The sequence below is a fragment of the Anolis carolinensis genome, chromosome 4 (assembly GCF_035594765.1).
Source record: "Anolis carolinensis isolate JA03-04 chromosome 4, rAnoCar3.1.pri, whole genome shotgun sequence".
Lineage (NCBI taxonomy): Eukaryota > Metazoa > Chordata > Lepidosauria > Squamata > Dactyloidae > Anolis > Anolis carolinensis.
The window spans coordinates 968,045-978,983 of NC_085844.1; the positions used below are offsets into that span (position 1 = coordinate 968,045).

General features: G+C 47.6%; 1 protein-coding gene across 5 annotated transcripts in view; it reads left to right on the forward strand.

Moving 5' to 3' along the window:
• grina (glutamate ionotropic receptor NMDA type subunit associated protein 1) overlaps positions 1 to 9,387 on the forward strand; it is a 50,564-nt gene extending 41,177 nt beyond the window's left edge. For 4 of the 5 annotated variants that reach the window (XM_062979821.1, XM_062979823.1, XM_062979824.1 and 1 more), the window contains exons 2-8: positions 2,259 to 2,622; positions 2,807 to 2,866; positions 3,036 to 3,148; positions 4,498 to 4,698; positions 4,822 to 4,950; positions 5,054 to 5,197; positions 8,111 to 9,387. In XM_062979821.1, coding sequence (XP_062835891.1) covers positions 2,280 to 2,622; positions 2,807 to 2,866; positions 3,036 to 3,148; positions 4,498 to 4,698; positions 4,822 to 4,950; positions 5,054 to 5,197; positions 8,111 to 8,260 — 1,140 coding nt within the window. In that variant the 5' untranslated portion in view covers positions 2,259 to 2,279 and the 3' untranslated portion in view covers positions 8,261 to 9,387. The remainder of the gene's footprint in view (positions 1 to 2,258; positions 2,623 to 2,806; positions 2,867 to 3,035; positions 3,149 to 4,497; positions 4,699 to 4,821; positions 4,951 to 5,053; positions 5,198 to 8,110) is intronic. The other variant, XM_062979825.1, reaches the window with a different exon arrangement.
• The last annotated feature ends 1,552 nt before the right edge of the window (positions 9,388 to 10,939 follow it).

The window sequence follows — 10,939 nt, forward strand, 5'->3', positions numbered from 1 at the left end:
TCCAATCTTTATTGAAGAATACATGACTTTGGAAAAGTCAAGAATGACCTAATGTTTACATACAATCATTTTTATCACCTCTGATGCTACGTAACACCACACGTAAATATCATCATCAATCCCCACCCCCAATATCACATTACTACCATTTTCACACACTAGACCAATTATAATTGTTTATATTTTCAACCCCAAGTTCCCAGGCATATTCTATCTTCTTCTGCCAGGTGCTTCTAGGGTTGTTTATGTTATGACTCCCAGTTCAGGGCTTGGTAATTCAGCCCTGTAACTGGGTTCCATGACATGGTGCCCTCCTTTTCTTCGTCCTCCTCTTCGGTTCTTCTTTCATCACAAATCTGAAACAAACCAAACAATAATTCTATGTGTCCATTTTGTCCAAAGTACCCCTATACTTTTTCAGTAAGCTTCGATGGAATACGGGGTGTATTTTCCCCAAGCTTTTTGGCAACGCCAACTGGAAAGTCACCTCGTTGATAACACTCTGTATTCTGAATGGTCCAATATATTTAGGGCCCAATTTTTTTGAAGGTAGCCCCAATTTGATGTTTTGGGTACTTAACCAGGTGGGATTCGAACCTGGCAGCTTTCAGGTCAGCAACCCAACCTTCAAGTCACTTAGTCCACTACGCCATCTGGGGGCTCCTAGTGCCATTATTAGACATACAACACACATACAGACAGACAGAAGAGGTGATTCAATATTTTTCCAACTTCCAAAGGTTATGCTCGATTCCGGCCACAGGGGGAGCTGCCGCTTCATCCACTATGACACCAAGTCCTTTGGTCCTAGTATTTCCTCCTTGCTCTTTGCTCGCCGGCAGTTTTATAGTGTCAGAAATTAAATTGAATTAACCTCCCCGCATTAAGCGGTACCTAAATTCTTTAGTCACAGCTGCAGCTGTTTTCGAGGTGCTTAGGTGGGCAGCAGGCTAGGCTATTAACGGTCAGGAGCTTAATCCGATGCGGGTTTTGAAGCAGTCGTGATTTATTGCTGCTGGCTACTAACCAGCTGTGCCACAGCCCAGCCCTGTCCATTCATCCTATCTGTTAGATCCCAGCCAGCCAGGGCACCAAGGCCTGCCGTGTTTCGGGACTTGCACTTTGACACAGATAATGCTGAGGATTTTACTGACATTACACCCTCCACGGAGGGGCCTTTACAGCTGCAGGTGCCCAAAGATATTGACTCTGGAGACTTGCTAATTGGAGAAGATTCTTCTATTCCTCCCTCACAGATAGAGCCAGATGTTGAAGAGATGCCTGGGAACGGGGTTCTTAATCGTAGAGATTTTGTAACTAGAGAAAGAAGTGCAAAACAAGAAATCTGCCGGAGCCAAAGTCTGGCAAATAGATGGGATAGTGGTTAGCATTCCCTTGGGAAAGTTTTGGGAGTTTGTACTCCCTAAATTCTGAACAGCCCAGAATCTGTTAAAAGTGTTTTGCTCAGTAGATTTCCTTGCGGTGTCAACGTTGCTTTCTTGGAGAGAGGTTTCTCAGTCTCCAGCTCCTGTTCCCAAGCCAAGTATTCCAGTTCTAGTTGGGCCGTGCCGTGACTCTTGAGTAGACCTTGATTTTACTTCAGTTGTTATTTTTGTTCCTGTTTCAAGTTTGCCTCAGTTTTGACAACCTTGCTGCCTTGATCGTTACGAAGTATTTCCAGAGGATTGAACTTTGTTTCCTGACAGCCTTGTTTCCCTGTTTCAACTCATATACCTTGATTTCTTGGGAGAGCTATCGAGCTCTCATTGTGGATTACAATATCGGACTTTTCCCTTCACCCATATGGAACCATCATTGACTTTCTGAAAATAACTATTCCTTACTCAGACTCTATACCTAATTTCCTTTGGGTTTATAATTGTTTTAATAAAGATATAGTGTGTTATATTGGCTCTTGTCTGGTTTTCGAGTGCTCACGCTGCCTTGGGGTGCAACACTATTTATCCATTCTCATCCATCCATCCATCCATCCACTATATTCCTTCAATTCTAACACGATCTTTCCTCCTATATAAACATCTCTAAAAATGGGGTGCGTCTTTTAATCACAGCCGTATCTTATGTATTTTTGTTGATGGCGATACTGAGGTTAGGGTGCGTCTTACAAGCAATGGAGAAAATGCGGTGACATTGAGTGAATTGTGGGGAGAGGGGTTGTTGGCTGGGGAGGGGTCTGTCTGCTGCTCTCCTGACCTGCTCTTCTCTTCTCTTCTCTTTCTTTCTCTCTCTCTTTCCAGCTCTGAGGTGGTGACGCACCTATGAGTGTGGCGGTCATGTCGCACGAGAAGAGCTTCCTGGTGTCGGGGGAACCCTACCCGGGGCAGCAGCCCCCCGCCCCGCCGGGATACGCCCAGCCCCCCTACCCACCGCCGGCCCCCTACCCACAGCCGGCCCCCTACCCGCAGCCTGCCGTCTATGGCCAGCCAGGATATCCGCAGGGGCCCTATCCTCCGCAGGCGGGCTACCCTCAGCAGGGACCCTACCCTCAACAGGGGCCATACCCCCAACCGGGGCCCTATCCACAGGGGCCGTACCCGCAGGGGCCCTATCCGCAGGGACCCTACCCTCAGCAGCACCCCGGGGTCCCCATGGACCAGGACTGTAAGTAGCCTGAATGCCTTATGGGTGGGTGGGCTTGGGGGGAAGCCTAGGAAGAGTTCAGGGCCAGAGTGGGCTCATTGCCTTCACTGGGCCTCGCGGGCGAGGAGGGGGCCTCTCTCCTGGAATAGGCGCTCCGGGGTCCGGCTCAGTCTCCTCTCTTCTCTTGCTGCCTTCGGACCCGCAGATGGAGCGAGGCACCCCGTCTATGTGGTGCGGAAACCGGGCAACACGGCCACGCGGATCGGTGAGCGCCCCTCCCAGGCACACCCCATTGCCGCTTTGGGGCAGGCAGGGCCAGATAGAGAGAGAGGCAGGGCATTGCTCCCACAGAGCCGTGTGGGGATTGCGCGGGTGCGGATCCTGGCTCTGACCGGACCCTATTCTTCCTTCTCTCCTTTCCGCTCCCTCCGCAGCCCCGATGCACAGCAACTACCATGAGGACGGGCCGCCCTCCTACTACGACAACCAGGACTTCCCTCCCACGAATTGGGACGACAAGAGCATCCGCCAGGCTTTCATCCGCAAGGTAAGCAGTGTGGTGGCTGGAGGCGGGGTGCTGTGTCAGGAATATTTTGTGAACCTTAACATGTTCCTTAATCTGTTATCAGTGGGACAGAGTGCATCAGGCATGTTCAGAGAAAGAAGTAGACAAACAGACTCCAGTATTAGTTTTATAATAGCTATAAGGGTCACACAGAAAAAGGGGAAACACCATCTATACTCAGCATTCACTCCACATGCATTCAACATTCATACTCGCCATCCTTCTCTGTTAAATTTGTTGGGAATTGACGAGCCACAAAACTCTAATCACCCTCTTTATGGGGTAAATTCCCATTAAAATAGCAGAGTAAAAATGCAACAGCGGTGAGACTTACGCATAGTGTGAGTTTCAGAAGGCCTCTTTGTGTCTTCAGGAAGGCAAAGGGATGCAAAGTTAGCTTTAAAGTTTAAAAGCATTTATTGAGGTAAAAAGAAATCCATTGATGGATAGAAAAGGTTTGGACCTATCTAATCTAATCCTGTTCTAATACACATAGAGGGATTAAAATAACAAAGCTCTAGATAGCTACATCTTGGCTAGTAGAGGGAAGTGGTACGTCCTCTCTGGAACAAAGCAGGAAGCTGGAATGGCGACCAAGCCTCATGGGTCGCTTCTTCTCTAGGGCCATAAACTGACTTCTGCAGCATGGCAAGAATCTGCCGTGATTGGTGCCTTACTAGCAGATTATGATAAAAATATAACACTAAAAGTAGCTACATTTGCAATCGCTGCCCAAAAGATCAGAGATAGAGTAGCAAAAACCTCGCCGGAGACCAGATAGGGAAAGGGAGATGGTTAAGGAGGTCACAGACCAGACGCTGTTATTGCTAGGTTTCTGCCAGCAAAATTTTAATGTACTAGTTTTTAAATCTTGAACGGGTTTTGCTTTACATTGGAATGTGTTTATAAAGGTTGTATGTTATTGATGTCATGGCCTATGGCTAGTGCAATAAACTTTATTGACTTCTGCTAGCCTGTGGCCTCTCTGACAATTCAGATCCTTCAACATTTCCTTGGTCAACCTACATAAACCGAAATCCCTCTTCATCATCAGACTGAACAACACTCTCATAAACAACAATACACAAGTGTAAATACAATGACATAAGTATAAACAATGGCGCATATAAAATCCCACTAATAAAATAGTAAGAATATAAAATTATAAAAATTCCTAGTGTGGGAGGCATGTAGAAGGTTGCTGTTTCCAAGAAATGCTGCTTGGAAGGCTGGGCTGAGAAACACCTGACAACGTGTAGGGCATAAAAGTGTGAGCATAAATGATTTGCAGTGGTGGTGTCCGCCTGAGCGCCGGTCCTTGTGCCTCGCAGGTGTTCCTGGTGCTGACCGTCCAGCTCTCGGTCACCTTTGCCTTCGTGGCCATCTTCACCTTCGTGAAGGGCGTGAAGGGCTTTGTGCGGAGGAACGTCTGGACGTACTATCTCTCCTACGCCATCTTCTTCATCTCCCTCATCGTGCTCAGCTGCTGCGGGGAGTTCCGGCGCAAGCACCCCTGGAACCTGGTGGCCCTGGTAGGGAAGGGGGCACGGCGGGGTGACGGGGGGCTGCCCCACGATTGCCGAGGGGGCGGCGAGGGTGGCGAATGGGGACGACCCTAACCCTAACCCCTGCCCTGCCCTCTCTCCTCCCCGCAGTCCATCCTGACGCTGAGCCTCTCCTACATGGTGGGCATGATCGCCAGCTTCTACGACACGGAGGCCGTCATCATGGCCGTGGGCATCACCACCGTCGTCTGCTTCACGGTCGTCATCTTCTCCCTGCAGGTGGGTCTCCCAAGGCCCCGGGTTGTGGTGTTGGTGGGGGTTGGCCTCGGACAGGCCTCGGCGCTCTTCTGCTGACGGCCCGCCCGGCTTTTCCTTTCCGCAGACCAAGTACGACTTCACTTCCTGCCGGGGGGTGCTGATCGTCTGCCTGATGGTCCTCTTCGTCTTCGCCATCCTCTGCATCTTCATCCGGAACCGCATCATGCAGATCGTCTACGCCTCGCTGGGGGCCCTCCTCTTCACCTGCGTGAGTCTCCAGTGGGGCTGGGCGGGGGGCATCCACGCGGAGCCCCTCTGGCTCTGCCCCGCTCCCTTTGGGGGAAAGAGGGGGGCAAAGTGTGGCCAATGGGAAAGGGGCCTCCGCTTCCTGTCCGGAAAAGCCCTCTCCTTTCCCCAAAAGCAGGGTGCAAATACCCCACCTGCCCACTAGAGGGCACTTGGGGACAAAACTTTTCTTTTCGGCCTTTGAATAGAATAACTTTATTTATTTTATTTATTTATTTTCTACATTTATATCCCGCCCTTCTCACCCCGAAGGGGACTCACGAGCAGCTTACAAATTATATATACATACAATATATTATATTTTTAGCATAGCACAATGTATGCATTATATATTACTATATTGCACTATACAACTATACAGTAATATTATTAGTACTATTACATGTAATATATATTATATAATTTATATTAATATATGGTATTGTTATTATTATATTGTATTACATTATAATATTATTATCAATATTATGTGTACATACAATATATTATATTAGCATAGCACAATATTAACATTATATAGTATGATATTGTACCATAACACTATACTGTAGTATTATTAGTACTATTACATGTAATATATTATATAATTTATATTAATATATGGTATTGTTATTATTATATTGTATTACATTATAATATTATTATCAATATTATGTGTACATACAATATATTATATTAGCATAGCACAATATTAACATTATATAGTATGATATTGTACCATAACACTATACTGTAATATTATTAGTACTATTATATGCAGGCCTGTAGCGAGGGGGTGGTTTTAGGGGTTCAACCCCCCCCCCCCCCCGAAATTTTTCAGGTTATAAAAAAAACCTGGTTTACTCATGAATTTTAACTGGTTAACCAAATCCCCATGCTAAGTCTATGAGACGCAAAACATTAAGATTCCCTCCAGGCACTATTTCAAGCAGATATTGACAGGTTTGTAGCGGGGAGGTGTGTGCTAGGGGTTCAACCCCCCCCCCCCCCCGAAATTTTCAAAACCCCTCCAGAATTTTTTTTCTGGCTACGGCCCTGATTATATGTAACATATATTATATAGTTTATATTAATATATTGTATTATTATTAGCTCTCGTTCATTCCTCTTTCATACAATTCCGTTCACACCCACACATATAAAATCCACATTTATTAAATCTGCATATCATATTAATGTGACACCATAATGTCAGGAGCAACCTGAGTTGCTTCTGGTGTCAGAGAATTGGCCGTCTGCAAGGACGTTGCCCAGGGGACGCCCGGATGTTTTGTTGTTTTACCATCCTTGTGGGAGGCTTCTCTCATGTCCCCGCATGGAGCTGGAGCTGACAGAGGGAGCTCATCTGCACTCTCCCCGGGTGGGATTCGAACCTGGCAGCCTTCAGGTCAGCAACCCAACCTTCAAGTCACAAGGCTTTTATCCTAGACCACCGGAGGCTCCAAGGAGCAGAGAGGTTTATTGATAAAAGATAGCAAAGTCTGAATAAAAAGCAGTAAAGAAAGCAAACATCCAAATGCAATGGCAGTCAGTAAAAAGCAATACTCAAATGCAAATACTGTCAGTCAAAAAGGCTATAATCCAGAGGTAAAAGCAATTTGCAGAATATAGCTCCAAGTCTCCGATAATAGGAAATTAGTCCTGAAAAACAAGGCTGCATGAACTTCAGAGTAAAATCCAAAACACAGGTTTCAGGAATGAACATAAATGAGAATCCTTTTCCACGAGCTTAGACAAGGCAGTAGATGTGCTATGTGTTGTCGAAGGCTTTCATGGCCGGGATCACAGGGTTGTTGTATGTCTTTCGGGCTGTGTGGCCACGTTCCAGAAGTATTCTCTCCTGACGTTTCGCCCACATCTATGGCAGGCATACCTCACAACCTCTGAGGATGCCTGCCATACCCTGTTTCCCCGAAAATAAGACAGTGTCTTATATTAATTTTTGCTCCCAAATATGTGCTAGGTCTTATTTTCAGGGGATGTCTTATTTTTCCATGAAGAAGAATTCACATTTATTGTTGAACTAAAAAAATGAATATTTATTATATACTGTACAGTAATTGTCATTACAAACGAGCATAACCAGACAAACTGTGAATCCTATCAAGAATTTCTTGTTACTATCATTATTTCCATGTACAACAATCTATGGTCCGTACATTTACCGATCCTGCATGCTCTGGTGTTCGTTTTGGCGGGCATGCTTCCAAACACAAACTTTGCTAGGTCTTACTTTCAGGGGAGGTCTTATATTTAGCAATTCAGCAAAATCTCTACTAGGTCTTATTTTCTGAGGATGTCTTATTTTCAGAGAAACAGGGTAGATGTGGGTGAAACGTCAGGAGAGAATACTTCTGGAACATGGCCACACAGCCCGAAAGACATACAACAACCCAGTAGATGTGCTTCCAAAAATCAACGTTGGTTCGTCTGAAATGTTTCCCTGTCTCTCCCGTATTTACCCATGTTTAGAAACCAAAAAAGCCTTTCTCTTATGAGTTCCCATGAATTTGCCAGCGATTCTAAAGGAATGTCTGGGACGATGAACCTTTAACTTTAACCTTGTATCTCTATCTAAGGAAGACTCCGCTGAGTCGCTGCCAGAGACAACTGGAACTTGTTGATGTTCTAAATCCTGTGAAAGGTCACCCTTATCATTAGTTTCTGTTTCCTCGCTAGCCTGCGGCCTCTCTGACAATTCAAAGCCAGAGCCTTCAACATTTCCAGCATCACAGCCTTTAAGATTTCTCTCCTCAGCATTGCTTTGGTCAGCCTGCATAAACCCAAATCCCCCTTCACCATCAGACGGAACCACAACATCTTGTTTGAATCCGCAATCCGCCGTCTGACCTCCCCTTCCTTCTCTCCTTTGCAGTTCCTGGCGGTGGACACCCAGATGATCCTGGGCAACAAGCAGCTGGCCATCAGCCCCGAGGAGTACGTCTTTGCCGCCCTCAACCTCTACACAGACATTATCAACATCTTCCTCTACATCCTGGCCATCATTGGCCGGGCCAAGGATTAGGAGGTGTTGAGGGGAGGGGTCCTCTCTCAAAACAGCGGCAGCGGCAGCGTCACCCTCGGACCCTCCCCCAGTTTCTTTGTGGTCATCGTGCTCCCCTTCCCCTTTTGACCCCTCAACCCAGGATTTATACTCATCCTGCCCCCCCCTTTGGTTTTTGTCTGTGTGTGAATGACGGGGATGAGTGTGCACACGCGTGTGTGTGTGCCTATGTTTGTACGTGTTGTTCCTGCCCACAGCTGGGCCTCTAGGTCTCTCTGCCCCCTCCCCTTTATAAGCCGGTGCTTTTCTCAGGAAAAGAAAGAAGAAGAGTTATTGGCGGGGGGGTCAATCTTTGAGAAGCAAAAGGGCTTCTTTGGTGAGTCAGGGAAATGGGAAGCAGGGAGGGAGGGAGTGAAGATTTGGGGTGGGGGGCTGTATATAGGCTGTGCTTGTCTGTCTCTTCCTCCCTACCTCTCTCTTTTGTATTTTGACCTGGAGGTGTCCAGTTTTGTTCTGAGGGACCCCTCCTTGTCCCAGGCATGCCACCCGACCCCCCCCCCCCTTATACACCATACATCGTCACCAGCCCCCCCCCCCCCCCCCCACTTCCGCCTCCTTCCCCAACACGAGACCATGGCTTTGGGGAAGGAGGAGCTCTGTTTATGTGCTATCTACCCCAAGCCCCTCAATATCTCCCCATTTCTGGACTTTTCTATCCCTGTCACTGGGGGGGGGGGGGCTCTGCCTGAGAGTGTTCAGGGCTTGCGTACCCCCCTCCCGCTTTCCAAATGAGTGGGGCCTCCCTCTTTGGGGGAGAGGGGCAGGATGGGCAGAGCGGACCCTCCGTTGCTCTCTTTGCTGCAACCTTTTATACCGAGATGTGAAGAGATTTCCAGACCCCTGATGTCATCCAGAGAGGGGTGGGCAGGGGGTGTAGGCCCTGCGCCCCTCCTCCCCTCCCCTTGACCCCCCCCCCCCCTTGACCCCAGACCCCCGACCCTTGTGGCTGGCTTTAGGGGGCCCTGCACTACTGCATGCTGAGCAGCCACGACCAACTGACCGACGACCGACCGACCATGCCCCCGGGCGACCTTTGCACTAAAGCTGTATTACTAGGATGTCCTAATAAAAAGTGAGAATGTACCAGACCTCTTCCTGTCTCTGTCTCTTGAGAGGGATGGCAGTGGGAGGTGACAACTGCCGTTTTTCATTGCATAATAGTCACACTAAGGGGGGGGGGGTGCGACTATTACATGAGACAAATGCAATAGACTCCACTTAGGCAGAAAAAATGAAATGCAAAGGTACAGAATGGGGGACGAGGCAGGACGTGTGAGGAAGCTGAACGAGAGCCAACAATGTGACGCAGCAGCTCATCTCTCCTAATTGGGGCTTTCTCATTCTGATGCATGCTGGGAAATGTAGTTTAGGGGAGAGCCATTTGAATTCTTTGGCATAGGGCTCCTCCCCTTCCCAAGATGCACTGCTCCCTCTTTACACTGCTTCTAAAGCCGAGACAAGACTCCATTAGTTCCAGGGAGAGGAATGCAAGGCAGGCACTAAGGCAGCCTTTTTGCCTTAATGCTTTGCTTCCTTGCACTGAATATGGAACTGACTTTGGGAGCTTTCCGATATTTACAAGACTAAAATAAAAAAAATTATGGGGTAAGATTTGATTCTAAAATATTTGGTGTGGGCCACACAAATGCTTCAGATATGGCTTCTTACGATTTCAGACACTTCCAAATTTTTTGTACATGCCTACTGGACACCTTTATCCATGCTGGTCACATTTGCAGAAGACATCCAATTGCGGGGGGAAATAATATCCCAGAGTATAGCATGAGGATCCAAAATCATCTCAACAGAGTATAGAGCAGGAAGTGGTGCCGCTCTTCAGGGCTGCTTCACTTGTCTATTCTGGCAGGACAAAGGGCTGCCCTGGCTTCTCGCTTCGATCTCAGCCTCTCCCCTTTGATGGTGTCTCAGGAGGCCCTATTCTAGCTTGATTGGGGTGCAAGGTTGACAACAATCCACATTGAAAGAAGAAAACGAGTTCCTGGGAACTGCCGTTGTGCAAAACACACCTACTGCTCCCAAGGGATGGTGACACGCTTACTATTATTCCCAAGGGGGGGGGGGAATGTGACAGTCAAGGGTTTTCCAAAGAAACACCTTCTATGGCCATTCCACCCAACTGAAGAAGCCTTTTTGACAGACCTGCATAACGTAAAGACCACATGCAGACCCACAAAGGCTTTTGAGTGGCTCAGGGAAAATGTAGAGATGTAAAAGACAGTATAAGTGCTTTGCACAATGTGAGTTGCCTGATCGCTGGCTGCAATTTATGTGTCCATGCCTGGACCTAGGAGCCTTTTCTCTCATGTACCTTTTGGAATTTGAATTGCTCCTGGACGAGGGCTCTTGTGGAGACATCCTGGTTGCTTGGCATTGCGGTATTTGGCTTTGACTCTGGACTGGACTCTTGGCTTCCCCTTCCTTTGGATTCCGCTTCTACCATGGACTAATTGGCTTGACCTTGGACTGTAATACTTGTCCGTGTTTTGAGGTCAAGGCTCATGATAGCCCTGCTCCTTTTCAGCAAGGGTCAATCCAGTCTCGGTCCAAACGCACTTGCCTGGGAATGAGCCCCAAACCCAGCAAGACTGACTCCATGTGGCACATAATCAGTCGGTCTAC